The sequence below is a fragment of the Protobothrops mucrosquamatus genome, unplaced genomic scaffold (assembly GCF_001527695.2).
Source record: "Protobothrops mucrosquamatus isolate PMUCROS unplaced genomic scaffold, P.Mucros_1.0 scaffold139, whole genome shotgun sequence".
NCBI lineage: Eukaryota > Metazoa > Chordata > Lepidosauria > Squamata > Viperidae > Protobothrops > Protobothrops mucrosquamatus.
Window position 1 is genome coordinate 988145 of NW_015386505.1, and position 23869 is coordinate 1012013.

The 23869-nt window shown below is 37.3% G+C and overlaps 1 protein-coding gene across 1 annotated transcript in view; it reads right to left on the reverse strand.

The window, feature by feature from the left end:
- Positions 1-759: 759 nt before the first annotated feature.
- Positions 760-23869, reverse strand: part of MTA3 (metastasis associated 1 family member 3) — a 129786-nt gene continuing 106676 nt past the window's right edge. Inside the window, exons 18-19 of the mRNA XM_015813105.2 lie at positions 19833-19987; positions 760-910 (exon numbers count right to left, since the gene is read on the reverse strand). Of these exons, the coding sequence (XP_015668591.2) occupies positions 760-910; positions 19833-19987 (306 nt within the window). The remainder of the gene's footprint in view (positions 911-19832; positions 19988-23869) is intronic.

A 23869-nucleotide genomic window follows, 5' to 3' on the forward strand; every position in this document is an offset into this window, starting at 1 on the left:
AATGATAGACCCAGCGTTAAAGTTCCATTAAAGAAATAACTCTCAGCCCTAGCAGTTCCTATCCATAAAAACCATGGTGAAGCATTGCTCCTGTTCAGGATATAACAGAAAAATAACTTTTAGAGATCTTTACTGATGATGTTTGGATATATAATTCAGACCATATATGCTGATTTTTCAGACAGCTTTGCTTCTTTTCTTCCTGTCCACTTCAGTAATAGATTAGATTCTCTGCATTGATGAAACTGCTATGTCTCAAGGACAGCACCTTAAAATAAAGATTAGGCAATGCAATTTGGCAATTGTGCTTCAACAGACATAGCTCCAAAGTTAGGGTGGGCTAGTGCAATATATGCAGACCTTCAAAAGGCAGCACTTCTCTGAATACATGAAATGTATTGTCACTATGAGATAGTCTTGGCAGAAGAAAGTTCATCAGTAACCAGTAGGTTTTTTTTTAAATCTGCCTGAAAAAAGGCATTTTCTGTTTCTTCATCCATGAAAAGAGACTGCAATTATTAGTGCACTGAAGAGACATTTAGGTAAGTCATTCAGTATCCTTGTTTGCTTCATCACAAAGTTCTTTTTGCATTTAGGACAGGACCGCAATCTGAGTGTTCTTCCTTAGTAAAATAAGCCGTCATAGGGATGCAAGGACACAGAAAACAACAGACTTCTGCCCAGCTTCCAAAAATGTTTGGTTATGGGAGGGGGGGTTGAATGGTGGAGCTTTTAAAAATAACCACAAAAAAAGATGTTTCATTGTTGTGTCTTCATCTGTGAATGACTGCTCAAATTCTCTTGAGTCTCTTTGTGAGTCATAAGGGCCTTTGCCTTCCTCAGAATTAAAGTGCACGGCATTCTGCAAGCTCTTTTCAGCTGGGATCGCGTAAACTGCTTACGGCGTTTTCTGTAGGGAAAAAGAAAATAGACAAATGGAGGGATAAGTCATTTATTAAGAATAGCCACATAATCCTTATGTCTGTAAGAGGAATGTTAATAATCAATGGAGGGGTCAGAGGAAATATATTATAAAGGAAATTGACTGATAGTGAAATCCTGTATGTTTCTATGCAGCACTAAGCCCTATCGGATTCAGAGGGTTTATTCCCAGAAAGACTTCTTCATTTACCAAAGTTTGGTTCAATTCACGATATCAGGATAAGCACTTGTCCCATGCTACTATGGTTACTGGTTAGGATTAGTATGCGCTACTATCAGAATTGCAGGTGTTGTGCTGCTGAATTTATTACTGAAGACCACAAGCAGGAAGATGCTACTTTTATTCAAATAGACGTCTATATCTAGTTGGCCCACAGTGGAAACAAAATACTGAATTGGACAGGTATTTTGTTAGGTCCAGCAGGGCTTTTCTTAGATTTATAAGATTTATAAAAAACTATCTATAATAATTGTATGATATTTGAGTTTGCAATACATATAATGCTTCCATACTGGCATCATACTTCCGATTGGCATGGAACTTTTCCAAATGATTGAAATTTCACATGGATATAATTTTTTTCATTGCCAGAATTAACTGAATTAATTAAATTAATTTAAATTAACCAATTAACTAAAACCAAAATCTCAAAGTAGGTAAAGAAATTAACTTTTTGAGGAATCCTTTTGGAAGAAAAAAGTTGAAATCTTTGTATAAATAATGTGACATGTTTTAAATACCTCAATTTTTACAATTCAGTAAATATGATATATGTCTGAAATCAATGCCTAACTCACACCTATCTTGGATATAAGAATACATAAAAACCCTAAAATTGGTGATTTAATTGTTAAATTGCATAATATTAATATCTCAAAATTTCAGAAAATATCCATTACTTATGCCCAAATTCAAATAGTCCACCACATAAAATTACAGTTGAACTCATTAGTTTAAAATTTGACATAAATTTTAGAAGACTTCCTTATGAATGGATTCATCATCAAGCTATACCACGGATTATTTTAGCCATAATTTGTTAAACAAACACACTGGCTATCTTCACATTTCAGCCAAAACCAAAATGTATTTTTGTTCAGAAAGAAGTACAAATTCTGCCATTGTAAGTTTTGGAGCACTGCCATTATATGCATGTCTAGTTGGATGATATAATAAGTTATTGTGTCAAATTCTGGACTAGTATGTAAAATAAACCAAACCCAGACAGCCATGGAGAAGTATTAACTTAACTGGGACTGTCTTACTGTAAACTACTCTTTCCATGTTAACTATTATTTTATTTAATAAATTGATCTAACCGCCAATCTTACATATGTGACTGGATGGCTAACAATTAAAACAAACAAACAAAAAAAGACAGAGTAAAAATACAAACAATAATTAGAACCAAATAATTTAAAATAGCAAAAAGCAGTTTTGTCATATGAGGAATAAAATCCAGACAACTGTGAGGCAGTTTACAAATCTAGCTCAGACAGTCCTTCAAGAAAAAGGTACAGAGATATATGGAAATACAGAGATGCTGAAAAAAGATATTACTTCACTACAGAATTCACTGGCAAGGGCTGGCAACAGAGAACACACCTTCCAGTCACTGTAATGTCAGTCCACATGACTGCTTTTCATCTAGCCATCAAGGAAGAAGCTAAAGATACAACCGAGACTTGCTGGTATTGTCGTGGTGCCAAGATTTTTGAATACCATGAAAGGTCCTGATAGGATATGAGCAGGTATTCTGCATCTCCCACATGGCAGCTTGTTATCCAATTAATGCAATTATGCTCCATCAGCCTCACCAGTAAGGAGATAAGATTTGAGTTAAGTATGTTGTTCAAACAGTGCCATAATTTTAATGAGGAAATACCATGGGATTATTCCATGTTTAGCCTGCACAAGATTGTGTATGCTATAGTCAGTCTTCCTATTTAAGCCACGAAAAATTGTGAGGTAGGGCAGTAATACTTTCTGTATATAATCTGATTTATGGTTTAATTGATTGAAGTTGCTAAATAAATCTTTGGTCAATAAAGCTTTCAGTGGGCCACTTACACCTCTACACGCCATATATCTTATTAACTACAACATGAAGATATCCACCTCATAATTTCTAAAGGTCAGGTCCACATGATGCAGCCTCCCTCCTTCTCAGCATTCACTAAATTTAACTTTTCCAACTTTCAGTGCTATCCTCATCTGATTCTTGATGTACAAACTGATGTTCATCCCTCATTCATTGTTAAAGTGATCAGGGGCTGATGTTTGCCAGGTTCTTATTCCTTGTCAGATGCTGCAGTGAGAACACTCCTCATCCTGAGACCTGGCAATGTTTTGGCTGCAGAAGACACCAGACACTTCGTTTATATAGAAATATCTGCCTGCATAGTGCCTGAGCCATACCTGCAATTCAGACATTACTCAGGCTCCTTACATATGCTGGAATATGGTCTTGTGGGAGACCAGTAGACCTTGCTATTTCTCCATAATACTATGTTCTATTATTTTCCTTTCCTTTCTTTCTCAGGAACTGGCTGGAAAATTCTGGGAGTTGAAGTACACATATTTGAAAGATGCTAAGGTTGGCAACACTGGTCTAGAGTATTAGGTACCTCACCTAGTTTATATTATCTGTCTATCTGATCAGCTTTGATTCTATCTGCTCATCTAAATTATTAATTAAAAAATTGAAGAGTATTAATCTGACATTCCAACCCTGCAGCATCTTTCTAGTAACCTTGCTAGTTTTTGAGGAAGAAACACTGATGAGCATTCTGTGTGACAGGGGTATTTGCAGGATATGGTCCAAGAAGTCAAGACTGCACCTACAATGGTGTATAATCTAAGCTCCATACATTTTTTATGCATCAATACACAAAAACAGATTTTGATTACACTTCCATGACCTCGATCTGAAGAGTTCTTAAATTGATCTTAAATTGATCAGATTGGATCCTGCAGTTCTTAAATTGTCTGATGCTCCATCTAAACCCCATGCTACTCTGCCTATACTTATAAGCTTGATAATGTCATAAGGAATTCTGTTATAAGCATGCACAAATTCACTAATATTTGAATATAAATGAGCCACTTAAAAATTGGATGCTAACATACATATGTGATTTTTTTACAATGACAAAAATGTGCCAAGCTATGCCACCCACTTTTCTCCACTCTTTGCAATGTCAGTCTTCTAGTATTTTTTTCGTCGGGGGAGGGGATTTGCACTTCTACTTTCCAGGGCAAAAGTTAACATTTTGTGGTATGTACCATGATGGTACAATTACAATTTTGCCCATTTTTTGTTCATGTCACACAGTTTAAATCACACTGTTGTGGTACTATTGTGACTTTTTTGACCAAATAGTGTAAACATCTCTGCATATATATGTTTTTGAGCCCTTTAAGTTAGATTTTCATTAACAGAGGATGATTATCTGTAGGATATTAGGATTCCCTACTTTGTGGTTAGACAGCTTGACAAAGTATTGTTATAGTTTTGAATGACAAGGAAAAAGAAAGATAAAGAGTCTAGCTCATTTTCTCTTTGAAATATATTTTTTATCAAAAAGGCAATAATTGGGGACAGCACTGCTAACTGTCTAGAAAGTTCAATTTCCTGTTTCTTTATCCTATTTTAAATATGGATTTTACCGTGGCAATTAATTCAATATGGTTAAGAGTAAAACATATTATTTGGTGCTCATATGAGAAGCCACTTTTGAAGAGGGGGGGGTTACATGCTGCCCCTTCTTGTTGCTTTGAGAATTCTTGAAGTATGTAGAGGACAAGGAACTGCCAGATTCTCATGGATTTAATTAGATACTTTTCAGAGATCCATGTATAAGGAGACCATGCAGCCTTGGGTATACAAAGACAAGTTCAAGTGCTTGAACATGTAAAACACATGTGCTTTGGTATTAAAAGATACAACACTAGTCTGGGGAAAGAGAGTGTCCTAAGAAACAGGTTGCCTGAGCCGAGATAGGTGGCAAACAAATCTAACAAACAAGTAGTATTCTTTTGAGCTACTCGGTACATGGAACCACTATCCATGCACATCACTACTGCCTTAGTTGTATTCCTTATAGCAATAGCACTTAGATTTATATACCACTTCGCAGTGCTTTACAGCCCTTTCTAAGTGGTTTACAAAATGAGCATATTGCCCCCAACAATTTGGGTCCTCATTATATACATGTGCCATGGAACTCTCAGTCTTCCATCCTTCTTAAGTCGGTAAAATGATGACCCAGATGGCTGGGGACAATAAACTGACTCTGTAAACCACTTAGAAAGGGCTATAAAACTAATAATAGCTATTGCTATTTCTACATGCAGACGCTAGAGCAATAAGCAATTTTTGCAACAACATATATATTCATTATGCAAGAGGAATATATAGAAAGTGTAAGCAGTTTATATGATATATTGATATTGCTAATTATTGGAAATCAGTAGTACAATCTTATGCATGTTTACTAATCAGTATGATCCATTTTGGGTCTTAATGGGAATTATTCTCATTCTTTAAGAATTGTGGTTAAAGCTCCCCCCCCCTTTGGAAAAATGTACTTTCCGAGATCAGAGTAACTTCGCTGTTGCTAAATTTTAGAAAAGATGTTAAAACTTGGATTTTTAAGGGAACACTAGGAGTGATCCTGCTACGGGTAATGCGCCCTGATCATAGGTTTTTCCTTGGTGCTTGCTTGTTCCTCAGATTGCAAAGGATTTGTAATTGCAATTGTAACTACATTGTTCATTTGTATTGTTACTGCAAAAGAGCAGTGTAATCTCTCAGAATCTTTGCGGATTAGAACAACATATTAATCCTATGAATAAATGAGCTAAAACAAGGGAGAATAATTATCAGCTTTGGTTTTCTCACATATTGTCATATTTAAAACTCCAAACACCTTATACTAAAGAATGAATTAGGCTTTACAGTTTATCCCATTTACAAGGACATTCATACATTTCAATACAAATTCTTAACAAAAAAAATAGCAAAACACATTTTTGTCAACTGCCATATTTTTCTTCCTTTTTGGCTTGAAATGCTAGAGAGTTAGCCTGGTGTATAGCGCAATGTGGATTTTGGCTGTTCTTTTCCTATCATGGTCACCATGCTTATGCTTTTTTTCAGATACTATTAACTAGAGATCCATGCATATAATCAGGCATCAAAATGGAAGAAGGGAGAAGTCAATAGTCAGGATAATAGTAATGGTGAGACATCTCTACAAATAATCATAATAAGTTGCAAATTGGACTACCTCCAGAGTGACTTGATTTGATCAAGCTGTTCCTGCAGCTCTGAACTGAGGCCTCAAAACAGACACAATGCTCTTTATGCACCCTAGAAATGATTAGACAACATGCTGTAGGAATCTGAACCATCTTCTGGTCCATTTAACTCAATATTATATATTTTGCTTGGCAGTGGCTCACAGAGCAACAAAGATGTTTAGGGGACTGGAGGCTAAAACATATAACGAATGGTTGCTGGAATTGGGTATGTCTAGTTTAATGAAGAGAAGGACGAGGGGGGACATGATAGCAGTGTTCCAATATCTCAGGGGCTGCCACAAAGAAGAGGGAGTCAAGCTATTCTCCAAAGCACCTGAAGGCAGGACAAGAAGCAACAGATGGAAACTAACCAAAGAGAGAAGCAACCTAGAACTAAGGAGAAACTTCCTGACAGTTAGAACAATTAACCAGTGGAACAACCTGCCTCCAGAAGCAGTGAATGCTCCAACACTAGAAGTTTTTAAGAAGAGACTGGTCAGCCATTTGTCCGAAATGGTGTAGGGTTTCTGCCTGAGCAGGGGGTTGGACTCGATGACCTCCAAGGTCCCTTCCAACTTTATTATTATTATTATTATTATTATTATTATTATTATTATTATTATTATTATTATTATTATTATTATTATTATTATTATTATTATTATTATTATTAAGATCTATTTGGAGATGGCAAGCTAAGGGTCCCAGACTTATTGATGGCCTTGCCCAACGTTAGATCCTGTGAAATTTTAAGAAGTAAACAGTTCATTAGTTTTGCTGCTAGAATCTTCTGTTTAACACTGAATTTCTGAACTCCAGGGACCATTATTCTACCTGTAAATCTGGAAAGCAGTTTGAAATCTGGGACAGTTTAAGAGATGTCACTAGGCACACATTTCATGCTGTCCCATAATTTTTTGATACTGTTTCATTCTTGCAAAGTGGTGCAAACATGATTTTGCATGGAAGGAATAGGAATACAAAAGCAAATTCCTTGGGGGTATTATTTGTTCCATTGTGATATTATTATGGTTGACAACCTGCAATTTATGATATTCAAGAGCAAGCAAACACACAGGGGACTAGTTCCATGGCCAGAGCATCATTCTAAGTATCATAACCACTGATATAAATAGATAAGAAGCCACTTCATTATTATCAGGGGATGTTTTTCCCCCTTTGATGATCTTCAGCAGATCTAGGAGAATATTTATTAAAAATAACATCAATTTAAAAACAGACTATCCTTCCTTTGAAAATCTTAAGGTTCCTGTGGTATATTAATGAAGAGTATTATTCACAAATCTTCACAACAAGGAACAATGGACATACAGTATTTTATATTCTGGAATGATGAAATGTGACTTATAAAACCAGGGGGAGCTGCAGAAAGGAGGTTAAAAACAAATCAAGATGGTGAGCATAGTTGTGTGATCAAAATCATGCCTATTTTATGTGATACCTGTAACAAAGACATGGGTTTTGATCACATGATGTCAGCCCTAAGATGCAGACTACACCAAGAAATATGCTCCAGGGATGACTAAAATATTTTTTATTTAGATTGGTTATAGTAACCTAATCTTGCAAGCCTGAGGGTGCTTCCTCTCCTCTCTTTCTCTTATATTGATGTGAATTAGGGGGGCAAGGATGTCTATTTGAGATGTGTTTGTAATCACCTCCCATCCTTGAGATTCAAGTAATGTTTCCCATACTTTCTATATGTGACCATGATTACCATCATGACTATTTGATACACAAACCCACATATACAACCTGTGGATGCCCCATACACAATTATTTTTAGACTAGTTGGCTCTGCAGGACAATCTGTATTATGCTAAATTCAAATCTGAAATCCAGAGAGCTGTAAAAGAGATATAACCAGTTTGGTCTGGTAGTTAATGCACTAAGCTAGAACCTCGGAGACAGTGAGCTGCAGTCCCAAATTAGGCACAAAGCCAGCAGGATGAATTTATGTCTCTCAGCCCTGGGAAGCAATTTCTGAAAAGTCTTGCCAAGAAAACTGCAGAGAGACTAGTCCAGGCAGTTGCCAGTAGTCAACAATGAGTTGAAAAATAAACAAAAGTAGAAGAGATACTGCAGACTATTTAGAATCAGGAATCAAATTTAAAGCATTTACCTGACTTGTTATTCATAAAATACTAGTTCATTATATTGGTCAATTTATTCCAGTGTGGCACTGAATCAAAGGCCAAAGTACATAAACCAGTGAAGTGCTGAGCTTATTTCTTGTTATTTGCTGGTCTCAATGGATCTGTGAGTATTGCAGGACAAAGGTGAATAACAAGGAAGAGGATGAGGGTTTCGATGAATGATGAAACTAATAAGCTTGTCAATCCTTTTAAATACACAGTTTTTTCCATCCCCACAAAGCTTTATTTTGTAAACCATTATGACATGCAAGAACACTATGTTTTCTAGATAATGATCCAAGAACTCTGAAGTATTTAGAGATTATTTATTATATAAAAATATATCATGAATAAAGTAGCTTTCCTAGAAATCTTAGGGCAAGCACTGCATAGAAAATCCAGAAATACAATAATTATAGAAGTGAGTCCACTGTTCCTTCCACCCCTTTCTTTTTACTTTTGTGGATTAGTGAAATAAGGAAAAAAGCTTGAAGAATCAATCCAATTTAGAGATAGCCATATATAGGGCATTGAGAAAAGTATACTTTCCTCTTTGCTTTATTATTTCAGATTTATTTTTAACTATCAGAGCCATCTTCTGCACAGAGAAAAGATACATTCTAAAAAATATTTTGTGGAATAAATTATAAAGAGAATGGTGGAAATCCTTGTTTGGATTCAGAACTATTTAAAATTTGGACTGGAAAATATAAGGAAATCTTAGGGTTCCAGGCTAGACTAGGAAGTCAGAAAATACCCAGGAAGATAGCAGTAGCAAATCCTTTCTGAATTGTTACCAAGAAAACTGCATGAACACTTCCATGAAATCATCTAGAATTGAACACGACTAGAATTGTAATAAAGGAGGCATTCTTTATTACTCTTATTAATTCCCCTTTCCAGAAATTGCAACTGCAAACATTAATATGAGACATCTTGGAGGACCTCAGTTACTATATAAACTTTCCCGTCCTCCATTTTTTTATGTGCCAAATTTCACTAGAGATTTAATGTCTAATTTTTTTTAGGTTCACTCTGACACAGTTTATCATTTAGTTTCTTGGTACTTTATTACAGCTTTGTGTACATTGTGTGTTTTGCTTTTGTTTTTGGCACTGCAAATATTTCCTGACTACAAAACAACCGTAACCCAATGTTTCATCTTCCACAAAATTACTGGCATGGTTTTAAAACCTTAAAAAGAATGGATGCCCCCCCCTCACAATGTCCCTTTTAAAAGACTGATGTTTTGAAGCAGTACAAGCACTGAAGATATAAATAAATGAAATTATCTGATTGTTTTCTTACCAGACTAAATATTTGAATCTTTCAGACTAAAGACACAGTCCACTATCAGGATAATACAGATTCCTCCAGTATCCTTCATGTTGAAATAACCAGATGAATCAGCCCATATATAGAAGATTGTTAAGCATTTTAAGGAAGGAAGTACTACAATTTTAATCAATGTCACTAGAAGTACTACATGTTCACTTAATCAGGGGAAATATTTATGACAGATAGATTTGAAAGAGCAGTAAAAGTAATTTGCACACTTACACACTCTAAAGCTTCTCAGTGGAGCAGGGCTGTGAAGATGGGTACTCATGGAAAAGGGAAAAAAAAGGGTATCTTTTCACCTTAATTCTGAATTTTTCTCTCCAAGATCTGAATGACATTTCCAACTTGAATGCTCCTTTTGGAGGAGGAAAAATATTGGAACTTTTTGTGTGCACAAGTGGGTATAATCTTTACAGCTCTGGTTGTCTTATTGAATAATTCTGAGTATTTCTGATTCTTGAGAGACACTCACACAAATATATGCATCTGGATGTGCACTCATAGAACAATACACAATGTGTTTTCAAAGGCATTCTTTATCAAATACCAATGAATTTTAAATAATGTTAATGCAATACAATACTTTCTTTCACTGTCTGTACTGCTGAAGACTAATGAAACTGAGAGTTGGGATCCTGATATGCAATTCTATATAGGTTTCTTTTCAGAAAAACAAGCTTCACTGAATTGAATAGGATTTATTCCCAGAATAGTTAGTTTAGGGCTGTAGATTATAAAATTCTGATCTAGACCATGGATGAGGAAACCACGGTAAACTTCCTAATATCAAATGCAGATAAATCTAATTTCCTACTGAAATGATAGCAATATATCTCCCCCCCCCAGTGAATAGTTCAAGAATAACTACAGCAAGATTAAGTAATGCTTCAAAGAATTCCTTAAAAGAATCCTTTGCAAAGGGTGGGGATCAAACATTGTAGATAAAAGTAGAACAGTAAAGAGTATAAAGTAGAATTATATACTGAGAAGGCAATAATTTGGAGACAAAAGCAGTTTTTAAGAACATTTTCTATTAAGTGTTTCTCTAATGTGATATCATTGTTGCCACTCTTACTAACATCAAAAGGTATGATCAGCAGACTTATATGAAACGGAAGATCATGCTGGCACTGTAGTGAATATGTTCACAATAGAGTTGACACTTACCGTGAGAAGGTTTCTAACTGCTTCCGCACTGAAATGAAACAAGCATTGAGTCATTCAAAAGTTGTTCTAGGCATATTTTTATTGGGCCATTGAAGGAAAGTCTACTGAAATAACCATTGGATTTATATCGTACTGTGCTAATTGTGTGCATAAGGATGATTAAAACTATAAAATATTAAGAATGATGCCTCTAATAGTACATGTGACTGTAGCCGTCTTCAAGCATTTTCTTATGAACACATGAAACCTCTAGAAGAATTCATGGATTGAGTTCTGTCCCCTTCATAAAGTTCAGAATCTCAGTAGTGCCCCTGATTTGATATATGATGGGCTCAGATCTGAAGAAACTTGCTGAACACAGCAGCTTAAAAGATCTAACAAATCAGAGAGAGTGCATTCAAGTGATGTTAAAAAAAACTTCCTGCAAGAGATACATGTATGTCTCCAAACATGGAAAATATTTTATTTCACATATTTGTATCCCATTTTCTAATTTCATGATTTTACATCATTAAAAACAATAGTCAATAAAATGTTCAGCTTGTTCTCAACAATGTTCATTACTGCCTTATTTCTGCATTTGCTCAGGTTTCATACATTATTAATCCAACCTTCTGCTCCTCAAAAAAAATACACATAAATTTTGCATGCCCTTAAACATTCATCAGAATTAATAGTGGGATGATGGACACCTTTCCACTAAAGTCCTGGAAAGTAATGAATGCAAGGAGCAGCTAATTTTTCAGGACTTGGAAACCCCTGTGAAGAGGATACAAGCAAATCCTAGTTTGACTGTAATGAAGCGAGAAGGAGAAAAAAGTTTCTTTAGGCATAAATGGATATAAGTTTAGGATGCTTCTCATAAATAAATGTATAAAACTATAAGTAGTCTAATATGATTGAAACTGCTGCGATACCTTACAGGGGTAGCAATTTGGCATTCTTTAGGGGGTTTTCAGAATGTGTGAGGAGTAGACATGACTACTGAACTTGGAATCCAATCAGCTGGAGATCAACAGGTTGCTTATTCTGATGTGTGGGCATACACAGTAAGATCAGTATCTCCTAGTCTCTATGAGATCAGATCCCTTCTTAGGCCTGTAACTGGATTCATAATTTTAATATGAATTATCACTACCGTACTTACACAGTTACACATTTTTCCAAAATAATATAATATAAATTCTTCAACATAAAAATCTTTCTGACCCTAAATATATTCCAAGAAATATTATTACTTTTCTTTCAGTGCTTTTTATGGTCAAAAGATAACTGTTTGGATGCTGCTGTGACTATTTGAATGTTTAACAAAATGAGATGGAAAAAAACCTGCAGTCCTTTATAAAATAAATATTGTATATAATCTCCAACACATTTCAATCAAAATCTCCCTTAGGAACTTTAAATATGACTTCATAAATACAGCCTTCACGTTTATTGTATAATTCCCCAAAAGTAGTATCATAAAACAAAGACATTTTTTAAAATGTACCTATTGCTTATAGCCAGGCTCTTATGTGAATTTCTTTTTAATCTATTTTATTTTTGAATTAATATTGCAATTTTTATCTTATCTCTCTGCATGTTTGTTCTGAGAAGGTAATACTTGAAGGAAACTGGATTTCCACCAAATGTACTTTCATATCACACCTGCAATTTTGTCCTCTTTTTGTATAGTATTTGGGGGAGGCATTATTTTTGCTTGTAATCATGTTTGTGAGATAAAGATTGATTTCGCATTAGTGCTTCCTGAAGTAAATACATAAAGTGTGACTTATGCATGGCTTTTGCTATGCATACCAAAAGTCAATGGACCAAAGTCAATGAGGCAGATGTACATGAATAAATATTACAGTAGAAAATCTGTCTTTTATATGCTGTTATGTTTGCTAGTGATATAACCCCAATATAACACAAAGGTACCCACAGCAAATACGATTGTTATTTAGCACACAAAGCCACTCTTAATTTTTTTAATTCCTAAAAATATTTGTATCACTCTCTTATTTCAACTCTCATTTGAATTAGTTTTTAGTTTCCCGCTAATGTCAAGGTTATCTTGTTTTTCTTTCTTTTAATTTCCACACTCTTAAAAAAAATCTTAGAGAGGCAGGGAAATTGGGAGGATTTCCCTTTATTTTTCAATTCATTGCTCAACTCATTTAATTGAACCAGATTTGGTTAAAATTAATATGTATAGTCCAGTCTTTATCAGTTACTTTCTGCCTACTATGGATTTTATGAGCTCAGGCCCAGTGAGTCAAAGATGAAAAATGGGGATCTTTCTTTTTCACAATAATGCAAATACTGGAAATGGTATATTTTTTCTTCCATTCTCATAAGTGAGGGATCATCATCACCATTTCATTATCACTGTCATTTTGACAGTGGGCATTAGAGGGCAACTTATGAGACCTTTATTAGTGAATCTTTCTCTCCACAAGGAAAGTCTGATTCATTCTGCTTCACAGCTTCTAAGGCCATGCTAGAAAATGAGTCTATATTACAATTCTTTCATATGAGGACAGAAAGACTAAATCAAAGCTTTTTTTTGCAACCCCCGCCAAACTGAGACATATTAAATAAATAAATAAATAAATAAATGTGTTCATGGTATCTTGAAGTCCTTACAAATATATAGAAATTAATAAATGGCTGTAAACCAATACGCTACAGACTGAGAACTTAATTCTTAAAAACCACTTCTTCCGGTGAGTGTGCAGTTTCTATATCTCAACTGCCAGCCACCATATTCTAACATATGTTTATTATAATTAATTCATGAATACATCTATGTCAAGGGTCCCCAACCCCCAGTCTGTGGACCAATACCGGGCCGCAGCATGCCAGCAACTGGGCCGCACAAACAAGCAAAGCCTCATCTGTGAGATGCAGGCAGCACCCAAAACCACGCACCCTCTCTCCATGGAACCAGTCCCTGGTGTCTAAAAGATTGGGGACCCCTGATTTATGTGACTTGATTTATTTATTACATTGTTATATGGTACTGAATGTCTGACAGCCAACATATGAAACAATCACACTGCAAAAGTACTATTTAATGTTCAAACATCCCATGTCCAATTTTCAAGTACAGATTGCTTTCCCTACACTAAAGCTGCAAATAAATGTCAATAGATTACTTATTGCTTAATATCAAGAAGTAACTTAATATATTATTGATATAATACAAATTTCTAAACACATAAAAAGGTCCATAGTCATAGATTTGCATGAGAAAATTATCTGTCAAGACTTTGGCCATCAAATGCAAATTCTTCTTAGGCTCTCTCTCACTCTCTCTGTGCATGTGTTATGTAAGAATAGGTTGTGGTATTAAAAACATGACAATAATTAAAGAGATAAGTACACACAAAAGTGCCAATAAACTTCTGTAGACTAGATATAAAGACTGAATTGTCTGAAAAAATAATCTGTATATCTAGAGGAATGGAGAAAGTTAATAGTGAACTTTTTCTTCTTCATTCAATAGCTCCCTGCCTTGCATAATCCTAGCCTGCTCTTTTATTTTTACTTTTTCTAATTCACAGAGTGGACTAGCCAGGAAGAATGATCTTTTAATTAAGAGAACAGCATCTGCAATATAAAAAGTGAGTCTTTAAAAACTTAAAAATACCAACATGAAGCTTTAATAGCATCAAGGAAATATTTAAAATTATGATTATTTATGTAGCACTTTCTAATGTTACAGCTTTTAAACATATATTTCTGAAGAATTTATGATAAACAAGTGAAGCTGATTGGAAATCAACTAGTGGAGAATGATCGTTAAATAGGAACTTTATATTTCAGTTTTGAATGCAAAATTTTTAAAATAGACATTTTCCTGTCTGTCTCTAAAGTCTTAATTTTTAGGTGACCTTTTGATATGATCCAGCAGGGCTTATGTAATTATATGGCTTTATCTTCATTTGAAGTTATCATTCAATCTTCATTAGTTTTATCTGATTCTTTCGCAACTAGTTGCCCGGTTTGGCCTATAGCCTGATAGGAACAGGAAAAAATAAAAATAAAATAAAACCAAAGCTTCAGATGTCATAGCAAACAATGGCTCATTATCTGTGTTTTTATTATGTATGGTTAAGTTGGAACAGCAATCAGATAAATAACAAGCATGTACACACACTCTCTCTCCTCATTGTGATTATTTTTAATGATTATTGGCTACTGTCAAACCCTCCTTTACTCTGAAGAATTGAGAATGTTATCTCAGTACATTAAGAAGCAACACAAAAAAATTAAAACATAAAGTTATATTACCTAAGCCTATAGGCTTGGGTGGATCAGAACCCAGGGAAATGTACAACTAATTAGTGGATTCCAAATGTTGTCCTTCTGTCTCTGTATATGTGTCTATGTGCACACACATAGTGAGTGAGGCTGAAGTTTCAAAATTTTATTCCATGTGCCTTGTTGGCAAACTACTTTTGAATTGCTAAATGCAGATTGTCATAATTCTGAACTTAATACGCTATTCTATTCCAGCGAGTTGAATAAGCATAACCTTGCCCATTTCCTTTCCATGACCAAGAACTCAAAAGACATTTTTTTCTCTGAGTCTTTCATTTAAAATGGCCATGCAGAAGAGAAAGAACAGAAATGTGGCAGCAGAGTCAACAGCTAAGGATGCTCCCTGTTCAAGGCAGGAAGAAGAAGAAGAAGAAGAAGAAGAAGAAGAAGAAGAAGAAGAAGAAGAAGAAGAAGAAGAAGAAGAAGAAGAAGAAGAAGAAGAAGAAGAAGAAGAAGAAGAAGAAGAAGAAGAACAACAACAACAACAACAACAACAACAACAACAACAACAACAACAACAACAACAACAACAACCTAGAATGGGCTAGATGCCAGAAGAAACCAGGTTAGAGTAATAGATTTATATGTTGTATGGCTGTGACATAGTAGAAAATAAGTGGGCAGCACCAATTTGGCTACTACTGATTTCCAATGATTGGCAATGGTTCCCCTGAGTTTCAGGAAAGGGCTTATCTCATTCATACCTAGTGATGACATGAGCTGAATCCATTATGTATTGGGTTAGGGTTAGTTGCTAAGTGAAACAATGACTCTACTTACAATCTTACTTTGTTTTACAGATCTGCAAACGTTGTAAATCTGAGGGTTGGTTGCAAAGCTACTTTTTTTCCCCACTGTTGCAACTGCAAACAGTTGCTAAGTGAAGTAGTCACTAAACAAGGACAACTTGAACATCATTTTTTAGCCCCTTACTTTCCTGAATATGTGCTAAAGTTTGATTTGTCATTAGACCCTATAAACAGAAAAATATGATAAAATTTCCTAGGGTATTTTAATGTATGTGTACCTTCAAGTCAGGCCTGGGTAGTCCTTGTTTAGTAACTGCCTACTTAATTGTCAATCTCAATTTAGTCTACTTGGGCTGCTTCCTTAAATCTAGACTTCTCCATGTGGGAAGTTGCAAGTTTTCAAAACAAAAAAGAGGCCACACTCCCTTTAAGATAGATTCCTTCACGTCCCTAAGTCCCTCACTGAATCCCCATTATTGTCTCTTATGGTTTTAGGCTTTAACAATTAGATATGATAGTTGCTGATAAAACATATATTGTATATTTATTACTAATAACCAGTGTTTCTTGGATTAGACATACAAGTGAATGAAATGCACATATGCTCTAATTGCTCTGGATCTCAAGAGATCAGGGATCTGTGTGTGCCCACATTTAATGTATTTACTGCAGAAAAAAACATCAGCATAATAAAAACAACGCCCTGCAGCTGGGGAGGTCCACAGGGGAAATCAAAACAACCTAGATATGGTTGTGATTCTGTGATTGATTTACTTTAATTTATTTAATTTAATTTAACCATTACCCAACTGCAAACTGATTCTGGGCAGTGAACAATAAAGCTAAACAAAATAGGAAAATTCAATATACTGTAATATAATTACAAAAAAACCCACAAAGTAATAAGGAAGGAATAAAGAATAAGAAGAGATGGTACATATACCCTTAAACATATCTGGCAGGGCCCCAACCATCCTAATCCAAGGACTGGCAGAACATCCAGGTATTCTGGACTTTCTGGAATGGTATCAGTGTGAGAGCCACAGGAACATTAGGAGGACTTTATTCCAGGGGGCAGGTTTTGCAACTGAGAAGACACTAGCTGGACCCCAATAGAGGACACTATTTAATTGAAGGGCCTTGGAGCATGCCAACCCTGTCAGCTCATACTGACCAGGCAGACCAGTGGTGGGATTCAAATATGTGAACAACCGGTTCTCTGTGTGGATGCCACTTCCGGAAGTCCATTCTGGGCCTGGGCAACAAAAAATTAGCTACCGGTTCTGCCGAGGTGGTGCGAACCTGCTGAATCCCACCACTGAGGCAGACCCATTTGAGATAGGTGGTCACTTAGATAATAGGTAGTCATGTAGGGTTTTATAGGTCATAACCCGCACCTTGAATTGCATCTGAAAGCAAACTAGTAGTAGAACATAAGCATGCCCCTAATTGCCCACACTGCTGCAATCTGGATGAGTTGATGCTTCCAAATTGACTTCACAGGCAACCCCATGAACAGTGCATCTCAGTTGTCAAACTGGAACTATGACCTCTTGAATCAGGAAAGGGTGTAACTGGTACACCAGCTAGAATTATGCAAAGGCCTTCCTGGCCAAAGCTGCCACCAGCTTATTGAACCGAAGCTGACAGTTCAGGAAGATCCCCAGATCTTGCATCACTCTTGGATAAGAAAGTGCAATCCTATTCAAGATTAAAGATTGAATATTCCCAAATTCAAATGGCCATAATACTTGTTAAGACTGAGTCAGAGTTAGTTCCTCCCTACCCAGATCTGCGTAAGCACTGGAATCAGACCTCAACAGCCTCACTTGGTTAACCAGATCAGAAGATATAATAGAATATCATTGAGATACTGGTGATATTGAACTGAAAAGCTGCAGATAATCCAATATTTTCCTAAAGATGTTGAACAAGAAGGGAATGCCAAACCCTGTGACATCTGATAAAAGAGAAACCTAGGGACTAACATCTCCCCCACTCCAGCCAACACCAACTGGAACCAATCCCAAATGGAGGAGAATCACCATTAGATGATGACCCCATCCCACAAACCAAATCCAGAGGAATACCATGGTCAACACTATCAAAAGCCATTGAGAGATCAAGGAACATAAGAATGGAAGTGGCACCTCCATCTCAGGACTGGCACAGATCATCTACAAGTGCAACCAAGCCTCTGTCCATATTGAATTCCAGCCTGAAATCTACTAAAACAGGTCTAGATAACCCACTTCCTCTAGAGTCCCCTACAACTGCAATTAGATCACCTTCTCAACAAACTTTCCTAAAAAGAGGTTAGAGACAGTGTAATAATTGTCTAAGATTGTTGGATTGGCTTTTGGATGACATCACCACATCCTTCAGAGCCAAAAATACCACCCCTTCCCTCAAAGGCCATCACAATCATCACTTGAACCCAACTGCAAGTCATCTCACTGGCCACTTTAATTAATCAGGAAGCACCTGGTTCAACAAAACAGGTGACTGCATTAACCCACGCCAAAATTCTTCTTTGTCCACTTCTTCAAATTTACTGATTCAAACTCAAACTGGATCACAAAAGTGAGCCCCAGGCATCTTAGACCAAGCTACCCAGTCACAAAAAGAGGGTGGGATGCAATTACAGCTATACTTTGATTTTTAAAAACCTCTTCCCCCTCCCACACACACCTGTACAGATGCCTTTGTTTGCAGGAATCAGAAATGTGAAGCTGTCAGTTCTTCTAACCAAATGATTAAGTAGACACTCAGGATGACATTCCAATTTTCAACTGTTCTCAGATTCCTGGGATAAATGAGGCTGAGCTGCACATTTTTTCTAAGTGCTTAGATGTATATAAGCCTAAACCAGATCCACCTGCTTCACTTGGATTTTGAAGACTGGTTTCCACCATCAGACCATTCGAGTGATGAATTACAAGTGACACTTTTTCACTGCAATCAGCGCATCTTCTCTGGTATATAAATATGAATGGATGGACTTTAAAAAAAAGGTCTGCCTTTGGTTCTTCATACCAAGATGAAGCAAATAAGGCCCTGGCAAGCAAATTAAAAAGAATAAAAATCCCACGCAAGCATACAATTGTGACTCAAACACAAGAGACTCAAAGTACACAGAAGGGCATTTGCTTCCCAAAAGCCATACTTTCCTTTCTGGAATGACTGAATAAATAAATAGTCATTAAAAGAAATTTAGGGATTTTATTCTTACTAGTATAATACTATAGACTCCCAGCAAAGTCACTGTTTTTGTCATTATACTATCAATGGCCCATGATAAGTCTCAGAAGACAAGTGCCCAGTACTGACCCTGAGGGTAGCCGATTACTTTTCTCCGTAGGAACTAATTGCACCATCAACTAATATGGCATGAATTTAAGAGTTCATGCAGGTCCTAATCCTTCTCTTTGCATGCCCCATTCCAAAGAATAAAAACTTTTACAAAGTAAGCCAGCTTCTGCCTTTGATGTATGAAGATACTTTTACACAGAATGTCTACTTGATTACTGCTTTCAGGCTTTCCATTTGGGTATGGACCTGTACATTTGATTGTAACACTCCATAGAACTGGTCCCAAAGCTGCCAAACACTCTGGAGTTGGTATATGCATAGCTATCACATGCACAGGAATGCATTTTTAGTTTTCCCCAAATTATACTAAATAACAGGGCCTACCAATGCTTTGGTACAAGAGGACAGAAAATTTGGGACTCCTCACTGCTAATGCTGCTAAATCTCAGCCACCTGCATGTTCAAAACTGAGGCCTGCTGGGAATTGTAGTTGAGCAAATCTGGATTCACCACCCCCAATGTAGGCTCTTGCTCCTCTCTTTTTCTTACCTGGTCTCTTCTGTAGCAATAAATAAACCATCATCAGGAGCATTGAGCCAATTCTGTCTCTGCCTCTTGAGCAATGGCATAACACTTGGCATAAGGTCATTTGTGCCGACTTGCAGAGTTTTGCCATTAGTTGTATAGAAATCTTGTGATGCTTGCTGAAATCAATATAAAAGGGAGAGATATCAGCAACATAGACTATAATCCAGGTAGAGAGAGTTGCCTCGTTCTTTATTCAGGACAAACAGCTCTTGTCTCAGTCCTAATATGGCTGGGCTGGCAGTCAGTATTGGGCTGCTTGTGGGTCTAAATCACAGGCCCGCTTTTGGGAAACTTGCCTGACATATATTCAACAGCAGCCCAAGACCATTACATCGTTCCTGAACTTTTAAATATTTAATCTTAATTCGATGTACTGGTGCTGCAACAAGATGTTAATTTCTAAACACTTTTGCTGCTTAGTAATTCCTAACTGATCAGGTCCTCTGAAGACAGAAACAAAGTTCAGTACATACAGTGCATTCAGAAAGTATTCAGACCCCTTCACTTTTGTCAACTTTGTTATGCGTCAGCCTGATTCTACAGTTGCTGAAATTCATTTTTTTTCCTCATTAATCTACACGCAGTGCCCCATAATGACAACTAAAAACAGAATTTTAGAAATGTCTGTAAATTTATTAAAAAGAAAAAAAATGAAATATCACATAAGTATTCAGAACCTTCACTCAGTATTTTGTTGAAGCACCTTTGGCAGCAATTACAGCCTTGATTCTTTTTGGATATGACCAGGCAAGTTTTGAACACCTGGATAGGGGGATTTTCTGCCATTCTTCCTTGCAATCCTCTCAAGCTCAGTCAGGTTGGATTGTGACCGTCGGTAGACAACCATTTTCAGGTCCCTCAATAAATATTCAGTAGGGTTCAAGTGAGGGCTCTGGCTGAGAAACTCTAGGACATTCACAAATTTGTCTCTAAGCCACTGCTGTGTTGTCTTGGCTGTGTGCTTAGGATCGTTGTCATGTTGGAAAGTGAACCTTCAGCCTAGTCTGAGGTACTAAGTGCTGTGGAACAGGTTTTCATTGAGGATATTCCTGTACTTTGCTCTGTTCAGTTTTCTCTCAACCCTGACCAGTCTCCCAGTTTCTGCTGCTGAAAAACACCCCCACAGCATGATGCTGTCACCACTATGCTTCACTGTTGGGATGGTATTGGGCAGGTGATGAGCAGTGCCTGGTTTCCTCCAGACATAATGTTTAGAATTGAGGCCAAACAGTTCGATCTTGGTTTCATCAGAACAGAGAACCTTGTTCCTCATAGTCTGAGAGTCCTTCAGGTGCTTTTTTGCAAACTCCAAGCGAGATTTCATGTGTTTTGCACTGAGGAGAGGCTTCCATCTAGCCACTCTGGCATAAAGCCCAGATTGATGGAGGGCTGCACTGATGGTTGTCCTTCTGGAACTCTGTCCCATCTCCATACAGGATCTCTGGAACTCAGTCAGAGTGACCATTGGGTTCTTGGTCACCTCTCTTACTCCCTTCTTATTTCTCCCTGATTGCTCAGTTTGACCAGGTGACAAGCTCTTGGAAGAGTCCTGTTGTGCCAAACTTCTTACATTTGAGAATTATGCTGCTTCAGTGCAGCAGAAATTTATTGTAGCCTTACCCAGATCTGTGCCTTGCAATAATCCTGTCTTTGAACTCTGCAAGCAGTTCTTTACCTCATGGCTTTTGCTCTGCTACAGTATGCATTGTCAGCTGTGAGGTCTTCTATAGACAGGTGTGTGCCTTTCCAAATCATGTCCAATCAATTTAATTTATGACAGGTGGACTCCAATCAAGGTGTAGAAAGATGTAAGAAATGATCAAGAGAAATGGGAGGCACCAGAGCTAAATTTCAAGTGTTGTTGCAAAAGGTCTGAATACTTATGCCAATGTGATATTTCAGTTTTTTCTTTTTAATAAATGTACAGATATTTCTAAAATACTGTTTTCACTTTGTCATTATGGGGTACTGAGTGTAGATTAAGGAGAAAAAATGAATTTCAACAACTGTAGAATCAGGCTGCTGTCAACCTCCGGCTGAAAAGCCCAACCAAAGCAGAACACCAGAGCCATTGCGTTCTCTAATGTGTACTTTATTGAGCAAATACAAACCAGCAGGGTTAAAGGAAAGCTAGCTCTGAGGAAATGGCGGGAAGAAGTTAATTAAAAGGATGGAACTTTCCCTCCCCTCTCTGACAGTTTTGGGTCACATTGTCCAATACATTGTTCAGTAATTATTATGAGAAGAAACTTTAGTTCACAAAACAGCTCTTCAACAGCTCCGGCTCTCACACTGACAAGGACATCTGTGGATTCAAAATTCTCCCCTCTCTCCCTCCCCTACTGTTGGCAAGTTAGAAGCATGTAATGGTCCTAAAGACCGTAGGGTTCATAGATTGACAGGTTGCCCCCCTAGGAAGGAAAGGGAACATGGAAAACAAAAAAGAATACAAATTAATGCTTGCTAATCTTTCTCTTGTGCTGGTCCCGGTTTCCCAGGGTGCTTTTTGTGGAACCATTTTACCAAACGATCTGTGCTTACATGTTGTGCTTTCACCCACCTAGATTCTGACATTGGATTAAGTTCTGCAACTTCCCCCTGTGGATTCTGGAATCAAGGATTTGCTTAAACTCATAATGTGTTTCCCCTTCTTCCACTATTGGGTGGGAGCTGCCATCCCTACTGGCCTCAGTGTGGATTCCTTGTATGGCTTCAATAAGCTACAATGGAGCACTGGGTGCACTTTACCCAATCACTGTGACAATTTTAGTTCCACTGTCATCGGATTAATGACTTTCACTATGGGGAAAGGACCTATGTACTTTGGCCCTAACGTCTTGCAACTTTGTCTCAGCTTAAGTTACTTTGTAGACAAATACACCTTATCCCCTACATGGAGCATCTCCTGGGGAGCCCGTTTCTTATCTGCCTTTCTTTTCTGACTCTTGGCTGCTTTTACTAAAGCTTTCTTTGCATCACTCCAGACTCGCTGGAATGAACCTACCCAGTTGCTCAGGGTACTTGAGGAGGAAGGCTCCTGTGGGCACTCTGGTATTGGCACAAAATCCACCCCTGATGCTAACTTAAAAGGGGTGAACCCAGTGCTACTGTGCACTGAGTTGTTATATGCCACTTCCACAAATGGCAACAACTCTGCCCAGTTCATTTGCTGGTAGTTGACATAGCAACATAGCATATGCTCCACTGTAGCATTGGTCCATTCTGTAGAGCCATTCATACTGAGATGAAATGCAGAACTGAGCTCCTGGGAGGATCCAATCATCCTCAAAAACTCCCTCCAGAACATGGCTGTAAACTGGACCCCCTGATCTGAAATTATTTGTCTAGGTAGTCCGTGCAATTGGTAGATGTGTTGCAAGAACATCTTCACCAGCTTCTGGGCTGAGGGGAGACTGGTACAGGCGATGAAATGGGCTTGCTTGGAAAACAGGTCTATCACAGTCCAAATCACAGTGCTCCCCCCACTCTCTGGTAGCTCTACTATAAAATCCATGGCTATTTCCTCCCACAGTCTAGCCAGGTCAGCCACCTGGTGTAGAAGCCCCATATTTTTCCCTGGCAGTCTTTTGCTTGCAGCACAAACTGCACAGCTCTTCATGTAACTCTCAATGTCTTTCTTCATCTTTGGCCACCAGAACTGACAATTTACCAGGTGTAGTGTCTTCAGGAAACCAAAGTGAACTGCCTGCTTAGCATCATGACTATGTTGTAGGACCTGCAGCCACAGGCAGTCTGCAACATACAGCTTGTCCCCTTTCCACTCCAACTCCTCCCTCATGGTCAATTCGGCCTGATGATTTCCGAATCATGCATCGGTTTGCAATTCCTGCTTCAGCTGCTGGGCAAATGCATCAGTGGGGTGTGAGCTCCTTTTTCTCTCCTGTCATCAGGTTGAGGCTTGCACCACTTGCTGCCTATCAGGAACTTCAGAACTCATCACCTCTTGCCAAGTGCTTTTGTACTGGGTCATGTGGGAT